The sequence below is a fragment of the Staurois parvus genome, unplaced genomic scaffold (assembly GCF_062004578.1).
Source record: "Staurois parvus isolate SC_StPar_1 unplaced genomic scaffold, SC_StPar_1.0 ptg000488l, whole genome shotgun sequence".
In the NCBI taxonomy this organism is placed as follows: Eukaryota; Metazoa; Chordata; class Amphibia; order Anura; family Ranidae; genus Staurois; species Staurois parvus.
This window is the reverse complement of record NW_028318284.1, coordinates 2,113,414-2,133,695: the sequence shown is the minus strand read 5'-3', so window position 1 is coordinate 2,133,695 and position 20,282 is coordinate 2,113,414. Positions and strand designations below refer to the sequence as shown.

The window sequence follows — 20,282 nt, the reverse complement described above, 5'->3', positions numbered from 1 at the left end:
TTTCCTTTGAATCACTTAATATTTAGTTGTATAAGCACTGTGTCTGAGAACTGCTGTACATCTGTGTTGCATGGAGTCAACCAACTTCTGGCACCTGTGAACAGGTATTCCAGCCCAGGATGATTGGACTACATTCCACAGTTCTTCTCTATTTCTTGGTTTTGCCTCAGAAACTGCATTTTTGATGTCACCCCACAAGTTTTCTATTGGATTAAGATCCGGGAATTGGGCTGGCCACTTTATAACGTCAATCTTGCTGGTCTAGAACCAAGATGTTGCACGTTTACTGGTGTGTTTGGGGTCGTTGTCTTGTTGGAACACCCATTTCAAGGACATTTCCTCTTCAGCATAAGGAAGCATGACCTCTTCAAGTATTCTGATGTATTCAAACTGATCCATGATCCCTGGTATGCGATAAATAGGCCCAACACCATAGTATGAGAAACATCCCCATATCATGATGCTTGCGCAACCATGCTTCACTGTCTTCACAATGTACTGTGGCTTGAATTCAGTGTTTGGGGGTCATCTGACAAACTGTCTCCGGCCACTAGACCCAAAAAGAACAATCTTACTTTCATCAGTCCACAAAATGTTGCGCCATTTCTCTTTAGGCCAGTCAGTGTGCTGTTTGGCAAATTGTAACCTCTTCAGCACGTCTTTTTTTCAACAGTGGGACTTTGCGGGGGCTTCTTGCAGATAGCTTGGCTTCACATAGGCGTCTTCTAATTGTAACAGTACTCACAGGTAACTTAAGACCTTCTTTGATCTTGCCATTTTGGCTATTCTTCTATCCATTCGAATGGTAGTTTTTCGCTTTCTTCCACGTCTTTCAGGTTGTGGTTGCCATTTTAAAGCATTGGCGATCATTTTAGCTGAGCAGCCTATCATTTTCTGCACTTCTTTATATGTTTTCCCCTCTCTAATCAACTTTTTAATCAAGGTACTCTATTCTTCTGAACAATGTCTGGAACGACCCATTTTCCTCAGAATCTCAGAGAGAAATGCACTGTAATGTCAGGGCAGGAGCTGTGGAACGGACAGGCAGGCCTAGTGGCAGGGTTACGCACTGACTGACGACAACCACCACCCACAGACCGGAGTCCCTCAGGGCGCGGAGTCTAAGTCCCAGGCTGCCCTTCACCAGGGCCCCTGATGGTGGGGATGGACTTGACGCAGCCAGGAACCAGGTCGCAGCCCCCGAGACACCCCAGCTGCGGTAATGGCCGCAGCCAATGGCGTGTAGCTGGTAGGTACCAGATTAGACAATAGCGTAGTCGGGCAGGCCGGGTCGACAGCAACAAGACAAACGGTACAGAACAGTAGACAAGAATAACAGGTCACAGGCCGGGTTCAGCAACGGGAGGTCAGATCAAAGGAAAACGCAGAGAATGGTCTAGTCAAAAACCGAGTCAGATTCCAGGAGAGTCACGAGAGTATAAACAGAGCTATTGCAACACTAACACACAAGACACGAATGCAGAGAGCATTTGCAGACAGCAGGCTTAAATGTGATGAACCACACCCTTCTGAGGAGGAGCCGCAGAAGCCTGAAGGCATAAAGGTTCCTACCATGCTTTGTAGAAACCCAAGATGGACACCAGCACACGGGATGCACAAGCTCTGAGGAAAGGTAGGACCTTGACATGTAACCAGCATGTACAACATTTGCTGCCTTCCTTCCATAAATAAGGGCAATAATTGCCACCTGTTTGTCAAAGAATGAATGACCTCACTAATAGAACTCCACACTGCTATTATTTTGAACATGCCCCTTTCAATTAATGATTCAATTACACAGAATCAGCAGCATGCTTGTCATAACTGTTGGGTCTGTTGGATTTCTATTACTCTACTACACCTGCTAGTAATTTATTTGCCATGTAGATATATCATTTCTACCAAAAACAGTGATTGATCAGGTTAGTGATGTCTGACTGCTATTATTTTGAACACAACTGTATATATGTACATACATACAGTGGGTAAAATAGGTATTGAACACGTCACCATTTTTCTCAGTAAATATTTTCTTGGCTTTCCATGCCTTTTTGCACCTCTCTTTCTTCATGTGTTCAATACTTTTTCCCTGTGTCATTCCATTTTGTTGCTCATAATTTAATTTCTGAACTTATTTGTTTTTTTTTTTTTTTTGTATGTATGGATTGTATGCGCTGTTGGCAAAAATGTAATGTCAGTAGTACCTTTAGAAATACTTTTACCAAGAAAAATGGTAATATATAAATAAATTATATATATATATGTATATATTTGTATTTATTTGTATGGTATTGTATTTATTTGGTTATTCACAGAATTTGACAAACCACACAATTCTGAGTTAATCTACACAGCTCTTGTGGTTCTTGTGAGTGCTTATTCTTAGCCTGCTGCATATGTATTTCTTATGTAATAATAATAGTTTTGTTTCTTGTTCATGTAAGAAATTATGTTGAGCTTGAGAGGAATATGTTTTGGTTGTAGGTAAACTAAAAGTAAAAGTGGAGCCTAATGTCATGAAAAAACAATCTCCAGCCAAAACTATATTACAACAGAAAGCACAACAAAGCTCGCCAGTGGCTGAAGTTAAACCTCTAAATACTACCGTTACCTCCAGTGATCAAGAGAGAACGACGACTTTGGTAAGAATCTTTTTGAAGCGGTTTATTAAAGTTACGTACCGCAGAATCGTTAATGTAGATTTACTAATGCATGTAGTATTGCCATGTTTTTGAGAGGGCCCTTGGAGGTAATAGAGATTGCTGGGCACGCTGTACAAGAGCATTTAGGTGTCTGCATGTAGATTCTATTCCTCCACTCTGCTCACTACTGCTCCAGTTAGACTCCAAACAGAATACAGCATTTTAGCATCAATCAAACTTGACTCAAGACTTATTAGAAAACTACTGTAGCTTCGCTTAGGATGACATGAGCTGGCTTGATTTTTTTTTTTTTTTAACAGTGAGGAGCTTCAGATTTGAATTGCTCACAAACATTTTGTCTTTTGAATCCTACTTTTATACCAGAGTATGACATACAGACAGTTCTTTTTATGGTGAACAATTGGCCATCTATATTTGGTGGTAACTCTCCCATAGCCTCTCTATATGGTATAGAAATGATATTGGACAAGAAAAACTACTCCTATCAGCTAAATTTGAGAACTTCTCTCTTGTACTTAATCCAGTGGAACGAACATATAACCTGAAGAAGCCTAACCTTTAGAGATTCTCAGAAAAGAGGTAGGGAGAAGCCTTGTCCTACACATACAAAATTAAATCTCAAGGGTATAATTAATGTCAGAATAACTACAAAGTGCTAGTAATTCTTAAAAATTTCTCTTCAATGCGCTGTATCAAAAAGTGCATTCAAACACATTTTTTGTAATTAAGTGTTCTTGCATGGCAAGACCACTTATTGTTATCTCACATATATATTCTTATTAAGTGTTCTTGCATGGCAAGACCACTTACTGTTATCTCACATATATATTCTTATTATTATAGCCAAATTTACCACCCTAACTCCTCCCACAATTTTTACACTACATAGACAGTAATATACCGAAACATGCGGATTGTTCCCGATTGGTGTACTATTACTTTGTGGAACGTTTCGCCCAATGGTTCACGAAATATCAGCGTTTTTGTGGTAAAATTGGTCCCATAGGAATGAATGGCGGAATGTTCAAAACTAGAGTGGGAGCTGACAAAAGCTAGAGTGTGAGCTGAAAAATCAGGACATTATTTCTAAACTGCCATCACTCCATTTTCAAGCCCACCTACACAAATCTTATATCAAAACGTTCAGCTATCCCTGCTGCCACTAAAAATGTCCATGGCTAAGCCATAGTCCTGATAGTTTCAGTCCAACCTTTTCACAGTTACTCCAGCCACTCCAACCACACAACAGTTACTCAAGCCACTCCACCCAGTTACTTCGCCCACTCCAGTTGTAGACTACTGGTGGAGACAAGAACACTTCTCACAATTTCCCCAGAAATTGTAGCTTTTCTAGTTCTTATTCTTATTATAGCCAAATTTACCACCCTAACTCCTCCCACAGTTTTTACACTACATAGACAAGTAATATACCGAAACGGGAGGATTGTTCCCAATTGGTGTGCTATTACTTTGTGGAACGGTTCGCTGAATGGTTCACAAATATTGCCGTTTTTGTGGTGAAATTGGTCCCATAGGAATGAATGGCGCAATGTTCAAAACTAGAGTGGGAGCTGACAAAAGCTAGAGTGTGAGATGAAAAATCAGAACATGATTTCTAAACTGCCACCACTCTCTCATTTTCAAGCCCACCTACACAAATCTTATATCAAAACGTTCAGCTATCCCTGCTGCCACTAAAAATGGCTAAGCCATAGTCCTGATAGTTTTCACAATATGACCATTTGTTTGCAACTCACGCTGACCATTGACATTCATTGAATCTCCACTCTAAACACCTGAAATTTGAAGGACAATTTCTAAACTGCGACTGTGCATTCATTTTTAATATTTCAGAGACATACTATGCAACAAAATGTAGGTTTGGGTCTTGTGATTCCCGCAATATAAAGCTCTTCACTGTAGGATATATAGTTTTAAAAATACAACCGTTTGAAGATGGCAACCGCCAGTGAAGTGAGCAAGTTGGAGCAGTTTGTTTTTAACCACTCCTCTGCCCTTGCTGTAGAGTGAGTTGCCATAGGAACCCCGGTGTATGAGCAGGCAGCAGAGTAACAAAAGCTACTCCTCCCACTCCAGTTGTAGACTACTAGTGGAGGCAAGAACACTTCACACAATTTCCCCAGAAATTGTAGCTTTTCTAGTTATAATTTACTATCCAAATAATAATTCTCTGACCATTATTTTGATTTTTACAATAAATCAAGCATAAACCCTAAACACAATAAACATCCATTAAATTAGGGGTGTCAGATAGTGTACAGAAGATAAGCACTGTTCAAAATAGGACACCTAACTAATTAATCCTAACAAGAAACACGTTATATCACTTATCCCAAGGTATTTTGATTTAATAAAGTGGGTATTCATACAGTTTGAGCCTTTGTACAATATCCTTGACAGTGAACAATAACAAATATGTCCCCATTTCTCCCATAATACATAACAATAGAATTTTTTATTAATTAGTTATCATAATAATGACTTCTATATTATGTCTTTAACCGCTTGCCCTCCTGAAGATTTACCCCCCTTCCTGACCAGGACTCTTTTTGCTATTCAGTGCTGCACTATTTCAACTGGTAATTGCGCGGTCATACAATGCTGTACCCAAACGAAATTTACTTTCTTTTTTTCACACTTTTTAAAAAAAAATCCCAATAAGTGTATATTGATTGCTTTGTGTGAAAGTTATAGTGTCTACAAACTATGGTATAGACACTGCAATTTACGCCATTTTTTGCTATACAGCTCTGCACTAGTTTAAATGACAATTGCGTGGTCATGCAATGCTGTACATAAATTAAATTTATGTCCTTTTTTTCACACAAATAGAGCTTTCTTTCAATGGTATTTGATCACCTGTGTGCTTTTTTTTTTTTTGCGTGCTATAAACAAAAAAAGACAGAAAGTTAAAAAAATATATATATATTTTCTCATTTCTGTCATAAAAAAACCTAAAATTTCGTCTTAAATTTAGGCCAAAATGTATTTTGCTACATGTTTTTGGTAAGAAAAATTCCAATAAGTATATATTGATTGCTTTGGGTGAAAGTTATAGTGTCTACAAACTATGGTATAGATCAGGGGTCCTCAAACTGTGGCCCGCCAAGGACATTTATCCGGCCCACCGGGCAGGGGCGTATCTGTCACGAGGCAAGGGACTAGGGTTTGGCATGTTGGGTGAGCTTGGCAGAGCTCGGGCGGGATCAGAAATTCTAGAACAGGGGAAGGTGGGCTCGGCTTTGCAGTCAGCCGGCCATCTATTCTGATCAGTGCATGCAACCATCACGGCCGGAGGGCGGAGCCTAGAGCTGACCATGAAGAGGGGGAGCAAGAGAGGAGACTCCATCACTGCACGTCGAGTATCACGGCCACGGACCCTAGATAAGTGCAATAGATGATCGATCTCACTCTCTTTCCCCCCTCTCTCCGCTCTCTTTCCCCCCTCTCTCCTCTCTCTTTCCCCCCTCTCTCCTCTCCCCCCCCTCCTCTCTCCCCCTCCCCCCTCCTCTCCCCCCCCCCCTCTCCACCATGGGGCGCAACTGATTGGAGGGACATCTCCCTACCCATCCATATAACCATCCACTAGCGACCAGTGACTGATCTAGTCATTCCAGCACGGTCTTCAGCTCAAACAGTGACAGGATTTGTAACAGACCACTTACACTATGGAGTTGGTATGTCCTGTAATTAGGCAGGCAGTGTATATACTGAGTGTTCTTCTAACGAGCTGATTGGAGGAAAGAGACACCCACCCACAGCTCACAGGAACAGAGCTGAGGCTGTCAGTCTGATAGAGGAGATCCTTCCCCATCACCATTTTTGTCTTGGTGTCACGAAAACTTGTCAAAAGTGATTCATGGTGATAGCAGGGGAATAAAGCAGCAGAGAGAAATGAGTACTTAGTGAAATTGAGACAAGTACACACACTATAGAGGGATATGGTTTGTTCATATTTCCTATCTGAGGTTTATCACTATTTTAAGGAGGCTGGGAGGAGCTCATCATTGAAGGTGTGTTTACCTTAATGCAGAGAACGAATTTAGGTAAAAAAAAACAAAAAACTTATGGACTTAGAACAGGGTTGCTCAACATGTGGCCCTCCAAGCCCTCTGATATGGCCCTCAACCTCAAGCCAGGGAAGTGCATACTTAGTGTTGGTAACCCATTGATATGATTTGGGCTTGCTAACTCACCAGCCCAGAGCATCAGAGTGCATCGAGCCGATACCAGCAGCGGAGGAAGCAGGTAGCCACGGAGAGGGCCGCATAAGCCAATGCTTCCTCTGTAGCTCCGAATTCTGTCCCAGGTGGAGTGATAACACTGTTCAACAAATTTTTATTTTTTGCCAGTTTTGGAAACAAAAGGATCCATTTGTTAATGAATTTCACATTCTGAGTTCAAATATAACAATGAAATTTGTCAGTTGGCTCTAGTTTTTCTGTAAACGGAAAGTTTTCTACTATAGGCGTAATGACTACATAATGCACAATAATTATATAGATAGATGTCTTTCCACAAATATAAAGCAAGTGATATTGACTACATAACAAAGCCTAAATGGCATAATATATTGCATAGGATTACCAAGAAAAATTATAGCCATAAGCTAAGTTGAATCATTTTAATACTTAGGATTCTCACTAGTTTTGTCTTCAGTTTGTGTCGGTTTTGCTTCTCTTGGCTTTTCTCTTGTATTCGAGGAAAGGGCTATCTCTTACAACTGCACGTGACTACACGCTTCAGGTTCTTCCTCACTTGACTCAACCACGAAGGATTCTGGTGCTTTAGGAATTGGTAGCCCCTCTCCATGAGAAACTGGACGTATTGCCGATGGAATATTTGGATAGTGCACAGATAACTTTTTCTTCTTATTTAGCCCTTTTACAATTGGAGGCACCATACAAAAGTAACAATTACTGACATGATCTGTTGGCTCTCTCCAAATCATTGGCACAGCGAAAGGCATAGATGCCTTTTTTCCATTCAACCATTGCTCCAGTGCCGTACCACAAGAATTGCAGCATATATGTGGTGCCCAGCTCTTGTCCTGGTCTCCTATCTTGCAGCCAAAATACAAGTTGTAGGCTTTCTTAATCATTCCTGTTATCCTCCTTTTTTGTGAGATAAAAGTTATTTCACCGCAGATATAGCAGAAATTATCTGCTTTATTCACACAAGTTCGAGGCATTACTGAGTAGCCTATATAAGCATAAAACGAAATGTAAAGACGCTGTCGAACTACAATCAGCTACAGATACTGCAGCTTTTATGCAGTGAAGTGATGCAATTAAAGGCTAATATTGCATCATCTCAGTATACATGCAATTCTCTATTGGTCACCAGTATCAATTGCGCAATATGCAGCTGAAGTTGCATCATAATTTTGAATGGCTTACGTCATTAGATGGGTGAATATATCATGGAAACTAGAGCCAATCAACATTTTTTAGGGTCATTTTCGTTTTCAGCACCCCAAAATTATGTAAGATTAGCTAATTTTATGCCCAAAACTTTTTACCTGTTGAACAGTGTAACAAGTGCATCACCTGGGACATATCTAGCAGCCTGGAGACGGACAGCAATGCCAGCAAAAGCTGGAAAAAGAAACGAAGATCAGTGTATTAGGCACATACATTGCGCTTTTGCAATGGGCATATTAGCACCTATAAAAAGATTAACAACTATTAGACTTCTTTCACACTAATGCCCGAGTGCGTCACGCAGTGCACATGTGGCTTTCTTGCAGGTTAGCTGCACTGGGCCATAGACTTCTAATTTATCCTGCGCTTTTGGTGCGCTTTCTGAATGTGCACCACACCTGCAAGGTATAACAGCAGTCCATGGTAAAGCGCAGCTAACCCGCAGGTGCACTGCTTCTCCTCCTCTCCCTTCCACAGGTAATATGTGGCTGCAGGAGTAACATGTTCATTCTGCTATTCAAAATTTCAAATTTGTAATTCTGAACCATTTAATTTCATCGTGGCCAACAACTGGTTACCAAAGGACACTGATTCTTTTTTCTTTATTGTAGCCAGAAAACTGGTAGGACAGGGAGAGAATAGAGTGAAAGGGAGTATTGAGGAAGAAGATTAAGAGAAGGGGGAACAAAAAATTATAAAGGAAAATTGTGAGTTCGCTGGAAACACAGGGTAGGAAAAAAGAGGGTCTTAAAGCATGGACTTCAAGAGGGCTTTACCTTCATCCTAGAATATGAACATATTCCAATATAGCCATGTAAGTATCATGGTTGTTTTGAACTGAGAGTTCTAAGTCCTCTATCTTGTTCAGTTCTTCTACTTTTGAGATTCATAACGAGATAGAAGAAGGTTGTGGATTTTCCCATCTCAGAGGGATGAATGATTTGGCGGCATTAAGAAGGTAGTGTAAGACTGAATTTTTGTAAATTTTGGCTGGAATATCATAAACATGGAAAATTAAGGAGAGGTCATCCGGGAATGCATAATCAGTAAATTGTTGTGAGATTCTCTGTACTGCCTTCCATAAATGTGATAATTTTGGGCAGGACCAGAATATATGTAGTATGGTTCCCTATTCCTCTTGGAATCTCCAACATTAATCTGAGGCTGAGGAAAACTATTTATGAAAAGTAAATGGTGTTTGATACCATCTGGTGAGGAGCTTGAATTTAATTTCTTGCAATAGTTTACTTATGGATGATTTTAATGCAAACCATGATGTTCCTACATTGTTCCACAGTAAAACATCTGTGTAGATCAGTTTTCCATTCCTGGAGATAGGGTGCTATATAACCGTTAGGTAGAGAAGTCAGCAGGGAATACACTGCTCCATGTTGAACTAACTGGCCTATAGTTAATGGTTGAAGTCTTCATAAGCACTTTTAAATTTGGGTACCATATTGGCCTTGTGCCAGTCTATTAGTACAAAGGCAAGTCAATCAGAAAGGCTGGCCATACATTATACAATTTTCTTGAGAATTTTGCTTTAGATTTACCAAAAACCATATAATATGAGGTCAAGCCTAAACAACACTTTCAATTGTATCAATTTAAGCAAGCCATTGCACTACATAGTTGAAGGTAAATATAAAGGAAATTGGGCAGAAATTGAACAGAAAATTTTATAATGTATGGTCAGCCTAAGAGTCACTAAAATTTAGAAACAATGGCTTTGAAATAACATAGGTCTGTTCTTTGAGGGGCACACAGAAATAACACTCACTGTTCACTCACTGGCCACTGGTACACCTGTTCAATTGCTTGGTAACACAAATTGCTAATCAGCCAATCACATGGCAAAAAAATCTATTCATTTAGGCATGTAGACGTGGTAAGACGACTTGCTGAAGTTCAAACAGAGCATTAGAATGGGGAAGAAGGGGGGTTTGAGTGACTTTGAACGTGGCATGGTTGTTGGTGCCAGACAGGCTGGTCTGAGTATTTTGAAAATTGCTTATCTACTGGGATTTTCACACACAACCATCTTTATGGTTTGCAGAGAATGACCTGAAAAAGGGAAAATATCCAGTGAGTGGAAATTGTGTGGGCGAAAATGCCTTGTTGATGTCAGAGGAGAATGGGGAGATTGGTTGCTTCATTCAGATGGTAGGATCAGAATTTGGCCTAAACAACATGAAAGCATGGATCAATCCTGCTTTGTATCAACGGTTCAGGCTGGTGGTTGTGGTGGTGTAATGGTGTGGGGGATCGTTTTTTGGCACTAGCACGGTGTACCTAATAAAGTGGCCAGTGAGTGTATAGGGCAAATTGAAAGTGAGGATTACAGGTATGTGTCCTCTTCTTGTAAAGAAACAAATTATCCTTTCAGCAAACATTGACTGAAACCATTTGCACTATTTAAAAGTTAAGCAAAGTAATATAACCAGGGTTATACAGATATTATAACAGCATTTAGAATGAGGGACTGAATATAGAGCATGGATGCCCAATGCAACCATTGAAGAATGCTCTTTTTGAAGATAAATCCAGTGTCTTTACTCTAGTCTTGTTTAATGGTGCTTTCCTTTTTTTCTCCAGCTTCCATCAGCTGAATCTTCTCAACATGTCCTTGCAAAGAGTACTTCAAAACTTCTGAAAGAAAGGTAACTGAGGGGAAATTTTAAACATAGCTGAGCAACAACTGATCATGGGGCCTTGTGGCAAGAAAGCTATCAGTATAGTCAGCACACTACTGGGAACCAATATTGTGGATATAATTTGCCAGAAAAGAGGAGGGCAGGAGTGCAGGGGGAAAAAAAAACTTTCTAAAGTACATATGTTGATATGTCAAACTAAATTACTATTTTTACTTAGCGCTGTTTATCTTAAACAGTTGCATCTATTCTGCTGATCCCCTTCAGCCTCTTTACAGACACTTCTTGTATGCGCTTCCACATCTGCTGCACATAATTTCTTAGGGTGGGTTTCCCGATGGTGAGAACAATGGAACATTTATGTGCAATGTTTGGTGGCTTGGTCAAATGTAGTTTCCTTTGGGAGAACATATGGCAGGATGAAAAAGTAGGAAAACAATTCTGATAAAGTACAGAGGGTTGTCATCCTATCATAGGGAGTGTCTGAGCAAGGACCTTCTTAGCAGGATTTCTGTCAATTTAAAAATATTGCAAATTACCTAAACGTTAAAGTTACCTTTTCTGTTAATTGCTCTGTCCTCAGTAGCTCACCAGTCTTGCACAGCATCAATCTTAAGGCCTTCAATGTCATCTGTAAGCCCTCCCACCCCCACCACCACCACAGAAAGTAAGTGCTGAAAGTGAAGGTCTCGTAGTCAGTAAAAAAGGAGAGCTGTAATGGCAAATAAAAATAAGATAAATTTATTTCATAATAGTGTTCCTTCACACAATTACTCTGTAACCCTCAAAACCAATTCATACCCATCCTTGGGATAGCTATGATCGAGCATCTGCTCGTCCCCAGTATAAATACAAGAAAAATGACCCCCTTTGGGACTTTTAGTGCAGCTGACATAATATCACACATATATTCATAAGAAATGTTTGTGTATATACTATATTGTACAAAAATGTTATTAAAAAATACATAACAGCTTAAAATCTTACTGATCGCTCGCTCTGATAGCTGTTTCAAAAATATAGTCCCTAGAAGGGTTACAGCAATAGAATGTTCCTAAAAAGCGCCAACGCATTTCAGTTCAAGATTTTCTTCAGGGGGCATTAAAACCAGAGGAATCTCAAAATGAACACATCTAAAGTTAATGGTGAATCATTGTAATGCCATCAATAACAGTCATACAATTTCCTATTGATGTGTATCAGAGCAGTCCTAAAAACACTGGCATTCAAAGTGGAATTGTATGCTCCGATATTCGAATACTGGTGTGAGCATTCAGGTGGACATAAGTGGTCACATGGACATTGGTAACATTGGCAGCAGAGGAGGAAAACAGACCACCCTCCCATATCTTTCTTTAAAGTCATCATATAAGAAAACATAAATATTTAGAAACAGAGCATCTCAAACTCAAACAGTTTTACACCCATCAGTACACAAAATGCTGACCATATAAAGGGTGGAACCAACAGGCAACGAGAGCCCAAATATTTCTCTAAGGCCTGAGAAAGAAAATAATTTATTTACACAATAAAGGTGATGGTTACAAGAAGATCAGCAAAGCTTTACTTATCAGTCAGAATGCTGTAGCAAAAGTGATACAAAAATGTATTAAAGATGGAACTGCAACAATCTCACAAAGACGTCCAGGCCGTCTATGAAAGTTACCACCTCGACAGGAGCGTTTTTTGACGAGAACGGTTGAAGAAAATCACCATGCAAGTTCACTGCAGAAGAGAAGTAGAAAGCCAAACTAGGGTGATTGTTTCCGATTACACAATACGGCATACACTGCAGAGGAATGGCATTCATGGGCGTCGTCCACAAAGGAAGCCTCTTCTAAAGCCCATGCACAAAAAAGCCTACCTAGAATTTTCCAGGGCCCATGCTGAAAATGAAGACTACTGGGACTCTACTCTGAAGTGATAAGACATAGATAAATGTTTTTGGAACTGATGGCTTCAAAACTGTATGGCATCACAAAGGTGAGGAGTACAAAGAAAAATGCATGGTGCCTACAGTGAAACATGGTGGTGGCAGTGTCCTTTTGTGGGGCTACATGAGTGCTGCTGGTGTTGGGGAGCTGCATTTCATTGATGGTATGAATTTACAGATGTACTATTCTATATTGAAAGAGAATATGCTACCATCACTCCGTACCCTTAGTCGTCATGCACTTTTCCAACATGACAATGATCCAAAACACACACATCTAAGGCCACTGTTGCATTTCTGAAGAACAGGGTGAAAGTGATTCAGTGGCCAAGTATGTCTCCTGACGTGAACTCAATCGAACACCTATGGGCAATTCTGAAGAAACAAGTTGAGCATCACTCTCCATCCAGCATCCATGCTCTAAAAGAGGTTGTTCTTGTTGAATGGAAAAAGATATATGTTGTAATGGAGGTCATACAAAATACTAGATGTAGTAGTTTTTGTTGTGTGTATTCATTTTTGTATTAACTACTTTGAATAAAACTGAAGATTTTGTAATCTAGGTTATATTATTAACCTTGCTTTCATGTAATGAGCGAAACAAATGTTCTATTAAACTCAGTTTTGTCAAAATGTTGGAAACTGTTCTTGTGTTCATTGAGATATTGATTAAAATCTTACTTTTCAAAAGGGGTGTACTCATTTATGCTGAGCACTGTATGTGTATATATATATATATATATATATATATATATATATATATATATAGTCAGGTCCATAAATATTGGGACATCAACACAATTCTAACATTTTTGGCTCTATACACCACCACAATGGATTTGAAATGAAACGAACAAGATGTGCTTTAACTGCAGACTGTCAGCTTTAATTTGAGGGTATTTACATCCACATCAGGTGAACAGTGTAGGAATTACAACAGTTTGCATATGTGCCTCCTACTTGTTAAGGGATCAAAGGTAATTGGACAATTGGCTTCTCAGCTTTTCCATGCCTAGGTGTGTGTTATTCCCTCATTATCCCAATTACAGTGAGCAGATAAAAGGTCCAGAGTTCATTTCAAGTGTGCTATTTGCATTTGGAATCTGTTGCTGTCAACTCTCAAGATGAGATCCAAAGAGCTGTCACTATCAGTGAAGCAAGCCATCATTAGGCTGAAAAAACAAAACAAACCCATCAGAGAGATAGAAAAAACATTAGGCCTGGCCAAAACAACTGTTTGGAACATTCTTAAAAAGAAGGAACGCACCGGTGAGCTCAGAAACACCAAAAGACCCGGAAGACCACGGAAAACAACTGTGGTGGATGACCGAAGAATTCTTTCCCTGGTGAAGAAAACACCCTTCACAACAGTTGGCCAGATCAAGAACACTCTCCAGGAGGTAGGTGTATGTGTGTCAAAGTCAACAATCAAGAGAAGACTTCACCAGAGTGAATACAGAGGGTTCACCACAAGATGTAAACCATTGGTGAGCCTCAAAAACAGGAAGGCCCGATTAGAGTTTGCCAAACGACATCTAAAAAAGCCTTCACAGTTCTGGAACAACATCCTATGGACAGATGAGACCAAGATCAACTTGTACCAGAGTGATGGGAAGAGAAGAGTATGGAGAAGGAAAGGAACTGTTCATGATCCTAAGCATACCAGCTCATCAGTGAAGCATGGTGGTGGTAGTGTCATGGCGTGGGCATGTATGGCTGCCAATGGAACTGGTTCTCTTGTATTTATTGATAATGTGACTGCTGACAAAAGCAGCAGGATGAATTCTGAAGTGTTTTGGGCAATATTATCTGTTCATATTCAGCCAAATGCTTCAGAACTCATTGGATGCCGCTTCACAGTGCAGATGGACAATGACCCAAAGCATACTGCAAAAGCAACCAAAGAGTTTTTTAAGGGAAAGAAGTGGAATGTTATGCAATGGCCAAGTCAATCACCTGACCTGAATCTGATTGAGCATGCATTTCACTTGCTGAAGACAAAACTGAAGGGAAAATGCCCCAAGAACAAGCAGGAACTGAAGACAGTTGCAGTAGAGGCCTGGCAGAGCATCACCAGGGATGAAACCCAGCGTCTGGTGATGTCTGTGTTCCAGTCTTCAGGCTGTAATTGACTGCAAAGGATTTGCAACCAAGTATTAAAAAGTGAAAGTTTTAGTTACTGAACTGCATCTCAATTTATAACATTTGTGTTGTGTTTTTTAAACATTTTTGGTTGATATTCTGTCTCTATCATTTAAAACACATCTCTGCCAGAAATTATAGACCCTTCATTTCTTTGCAAGTGGACAAACTTACAAAATCTGCAGGGGATCAAATAATTATTTTCCCCACTGTAGATCCAATCAGTCAGCTTAAAAAACAGTAATAGTGCAGCGTTATGAGTGAGACTACTCAAAAAACCAAACATGCAAAATGTTTACCCCAAAGAAATGAATGTGTTAAAAACAGTCCAAAAAACAAAAAATGAGCAATATGAATTCCAGTAATTCTTCACAGTGCTCCATAGTGATAAACATAAATACTGTGAAGATATAACAAATAAACCAGGAATTCACCACACCACACTTTTCATATACATATATTTGTAAAAAAAATTGGAAAACCATTCATCATTTTACTTCCACTTCACATAAAATCCCAGTAAAATATATTTACGTTTTTAGTTGTAACATGACAAAATGTGGAAAATTTCAATGAGTATGAATATTTTTTCAAGGCACTGTATAAGTGAGGCTATCGGAAACCCCATACGTGCAAAATGTTCATTCAAAAAGGTATGAATGTGTTAAAAACAGTCAGAAACACAATGAATGAATAATATAAGGTCCAATAATTCTTCACAATTCTCCATAGTGAAGAACATAAACACTTGTGAATCCCTACGACACTTCAGTGCATTACACCATGTGCCTTAACATAAACAAGTTTTTAAAACTTTATTTTCCTGGGTAAAAATTTAGCACATTTGGTGTTTTGAGTAGTCTGACTCACTGCGCTGCATTATGTCAAAAATTGAAGAATTAAGATATTGTTGGAGGGAAGTGGGAATATTTAACACTGTGGAGAAGATTTATAGACGATATTGTGATGATGTGGGAAGGAGTAAATGTTCTGGACAATAATAAGTATGCTATTGCATTTTCTAAATTGGTTGACTCACCATCTATCTATTTTTTAAATTTATTTATAGAAGATAGTAGAGGGGACCATACATATTGTAAGCCTACTAACCCCAACGGATATATCCCGTTACAAGAATAAAGAGGAATTGTACAAGGCTTGAGGATTATCTCACCCAATCTGAGAGGTTGATAGATTAGCAAAGGATACCTGAGAGGTAGTAATAGGAGGATGGAGTATGGGGGGAAAAAAAGTGCAGGTTGGTAAGGATTTTGTCATGATCTTTGACTTTAATAGTTAATTTTAAAGATGTTGAGAGGAAGATTAATAAATGTCGGCCTATTGTACAGAAAGATAGAATCCTAGGTTCAATTATTCCTTAAAAAAAAGAAAAAAAAATTCCTGAAACAAACTGGTTCATAATCTTGTATCTCCACCAACCCCAGTCCCCCACCCCTTTAGAAAAGGTAGTCTTATGTTTGATTTTAAATCAAATGTAAAGCATTCAAAGTTGCATATGTATAATTTGCAATCGTATCTGACATTTAGGAGACCAAATACAGAATATTAAAAAAAGGTTTTAACAATCATAGTTTATTGAAGCATTTATGCACCAACTACAATTGGGATTCAACTAAGTTAAGATTTTATGGTATTGAAATGACCACAGGACACTGGAGAGGCTCAAATAAAACAAAGCGATTTAAAAAAATTAAACTTGTTGAATTTATGCGCTACACTGTATGCACCCAAAAGGGTTAAATGTCAATTTAGGTTTAAATTGTTTTCTTTCAGTTTTTAATGTACTATTTTTATGCGATTTTAATTAATTTCCTGCAAGATTTTTTTTGTTGTACACTGGTTTAGGATTGCTTTGTTTTGTATGGTTTTATAAGGTGTGTAGTTTTAATAACTGTCCACTAGATGGGGTATGAGTAGTTTATATTGGTTAATAGAGATTTTGTAGGTTTTTAATTAAATAGGGTAATTTATTATATTACAGGTTAAATATTGACAGGGTATTGTCCATGCTAAACCTTGATTTATGTGACAGGATCATGTTAAGGTTTGAGATGATTGGTTAAGGGCAGAAAATGAATATATGGGGACGTGGCCTGGACAAGGCGAAGTAGAGACATGTGGTGCCGGAGCGTCCACTAATTCCAGCAAAACCACTAATTTCCTGCAGCAGCTCACCCTGGCATGAACTCAGCTAAAGGTGAAGAGCCTCTACAAGTCATCTCCCCAGTCTGAGATAGCTGGACACTGGAGAGCCATATTTCTCAGCTGAAAGAAGCACAAGCCTTTCATGCGACCCTTGTGACGGCCCTGCAGCTGTATTTAGACAGACAATCTTGAAAACCGGGGCTGCTGCAACAACTTGCAGCTCCAAGCCTTCTAGAGGCAACCAAACCAGATAGCTTCAAGATATGGTCCTGGTGATCTTCCACAAGCTTCTCTACTCTGTGCCTCCTGCATATTTAGAACTCAATAGGGTTCACAGGGTGCTCGATGGCCCCCTTTCAGCCAATACTAATAGACTGGGTATTATCTACCGCCTCCACTGCTATACCTACAAGAAAATCATACTCCATAAAGCCTGGGTGTCACATACCTGATGGGAGACTGATATAATGAGGTCGGCCTCACTTGTGTCACTAGCCCTGAACCCCGCTGGAGTTGGAACAGAGGGAGTCTGAGACCCAGGGGAACAAGAGTGCCAGTAGTTGTTGTTGTTTACAGCTCTTGCAGATGAACACCTTGGAAGGCTGATGATCCTCTGATTTTAGCACAGTAGTAGTAGGCAGAGCAGGTTTTGCAGATTGCCAGGTGTGCACCAGAGCAAGGCAGGTAGTGAGGACAAGAGACAGGAGCAATGTCATGGAATAGCCAGGGTCATCAACAGTCGGGCAGCACGGTACAGAATCAGACGGAAAAGCCAAGGTCAGGAGCAGAGCCGAAGTCAGGAACCAGTATCAAGAGAGCAATCAGAGTCAGGTGAGGAACAAGCCGGGTCAGCAACAAAGGAATCACACAGGCACAAGCAGGACACGGGGGAGCTGAAGACCAGTCAGCACTGAACATGAGCAGAGGCACTCCTTAAATAGGCCGTCTGGCACCAATCTTCGCCGTGTGTGTGTGTGCGCAATCGCGCATTCCTGCACGCATGCACACAACCAGCAATTCTTCTGCCGGAATTTCTATGCGCATGCGCATTTCCGATCTCGATTCTTCTTGACAGAAATCCCTTACATTGCCCCCCCCCCCCCCTTAGGGGCAGCCTCCGGATGCCCACTAGGGCTCATTTCTCAGGGTAAAGATGGAGATAGGCTTCAACTATCAGTGGAGCATGGACATTAGTGGATGGTTCCCAGGAATTATCCTCTGGTCCATAACCTTTCCATTTGATGAGGAACTGGATCCGTCCGCCCCTTTTCCTACAATTCAAGATAGCCTCAACCTCATACTCTTCATTTCCCTCAACCAGCAGTGGAGCAGGCGCCTCCAGATCTCGATTGGGAAACCCACTTGGGATATGCAGTTTTAACAAGGAGCAATGGAACACCGGGTGAATCTTCATATTAGCAGGTAGTTTCAATTCAAAAGCCACAGGGTTAACCTTTCTCTTGATAGTAAATGGTCCCAGGTATCTTGGACCAAGCTTTCTTGAAGGACAACTTAATTTTAGATTTGCCGTGGATAACCAGACTTTATCCCTTTGTTTCAGTTTTAAGTTGCCCCTTTTCCTTCTGTCAAAAAAATTTTTGTTACTCGCCTGAGCTTCGGAAATAGTTTTCTTCAATAATTCGCCGTTCCTCCTGAGGAACTCCATCCTTTCTTGTACTGCCGGGACAGCGGGTTCCACTGGTATTTCCGGAAGGAAGGAGGGGTGATATCCATAGTTGGAGTAAAAGGGGGATTGCTTGGTAGCCGAATGAATGGAATTATTGTACGCGAACTCTGCTAATGGAAGAAGAGATACCCAGTCATCCTGTGAATATGAGGAGAAACATCGGAAGTATTGCTCCAGAGTTTGGTTCGTTCTCACCGTTTGTCCATTAGTTTGTGGGTGATATGCAGAGGAAAAGTGTAATTTGATCTCTAATGCCTCACACAGAGCTTTCCAAAACTTGGATGTAAATTGTACTCCTCGGTCAGATTCAATATTAATAGGAACGCGGTGTAGTCTTACGATCTCTTTGATAAAAGCAGAAGCAGTTTCCGTGGCGGAAGGAGTCCCTTTCAAGGGAATTAAGTGAGCCATCTTTGACAGGCGGTCAACCACAACAAAAATAGTGGTGAATCCCTCCGATGGGGGAAGTTCCACAATAGTCTTGGCTTTGTCAGACTTGTTTCTAAGGCAGACTGTACAAGATCTCACATAGTCCTGGCAATCCTTTATTGCGTTTGGCCACCAGAAGGAGCGAGAGACCAAATTTGAAGTCTTATGAATCCTGAAGTGACCTGCTAAGGGGCGATCGTGACATCTTTTGAGGATAAGAGTCCTGAGTTCTTTGGGCACAAAGATTTGTTCCTTGTGAAAATACAGACCGTCCTTTAACTGCAGATGCATATCTATGGGAGGTGGATGATTATCCACTACTTCTCTTATTTGTGTTACGAGGTCTGTCTGGAGAAGTAAGAAACTCTTAGCTGGCAAAATCGTGTCAGGTTCAGACTGTATAATTGGGTTGGGAAACATACGGAAGAGTGCGTCAGGATTACCGTTTTTTGATCCAGGACGGTACGTCAAATGAAAGAAGAGAGAAAAAATAGTACCCATCTTGCTTGTCGAGGCCTGAGGTGTTTTGCCGTTTTCAGGTACTCAAGGTTGTTATGGTCTGTAAAGATGAGAATAGGGTGGGATGCTCCCTCCAGTAAGTAGCGCCATTCTTCCAGTGCTGCCTTGATGGCTAGCAACTCTCTGTCTCCCACATCATAGTTCCTTTCAGAGACATTTAATTTCCTGGAGAAAAATGCAACAGGGTGCAGAAGGGATTTGAGTCCCTGTCTTTGTGACAAGATGGCTCCTACAGCATTCTCCGAAGCGTCCACCTCGAGGACAAAGGCTAGAGCAGGGTCTGGATGCTTCAGGATAGGTGCGGAGGTGAACAAGGTCTTTAATTGTATAAATGCTGCTTGGGCCTCGGGAGTCCACTTGAAGGGAATATGCTGCCTGGTGAGCTGTGTTACTGGTGCGATAATCCCAGAGAAGTTTTTGATAAATTTCCTGTAGAAATTTGCAAATCCTACAAAGCGCTGCACTGCTTTCCTGTCTCCTGGAATGGGCCATTCTAAGATGGGAGGACACCTTTTGGGGGTCCATAGAGATTCCCTCGGGGGCGATTACAAGTCCCAGGAACTGGATAGATTGTCTCTCAAATTCACATTTCTCGGCCTTTGCGTAAAGGCGATGTTGGCGTAATCTGTCCAGAGTCTTCTTTACGTG

At 40.4% G+C, this 20,282-nt stretch overlaps 1 protein-coding gene across 7 annotated transcripts in view; it reads left to right on the top strand.

The window, feature by feature from the left end:
- The window catches only part of LOC149452212 (zinc finger CCCH domain-containing protein 11A-like), a 334,496-nt gene that overhangs the window by 299,958 nt on the left and 14,256 nt on the right, over positions 1-20,282 (top strand). For all 7 annotated transcript variants that reach the window (XM_089689656.1, XM_089689657.1, XM_089689655.1 and 4 more), the window contains 2 exons: positions 2,485-2,642; positions 10,703-10,767. In XM_089689656.1, coding sequence (XP_089545782.1) covers positions 2,485-2,642; positions 10,703-10,767 — 223 coding nt within the window. The remainder of the gene's footprint in view (positions 1-2,484; positions 2,643-10,702; positions 10,768-20,282) is intronic.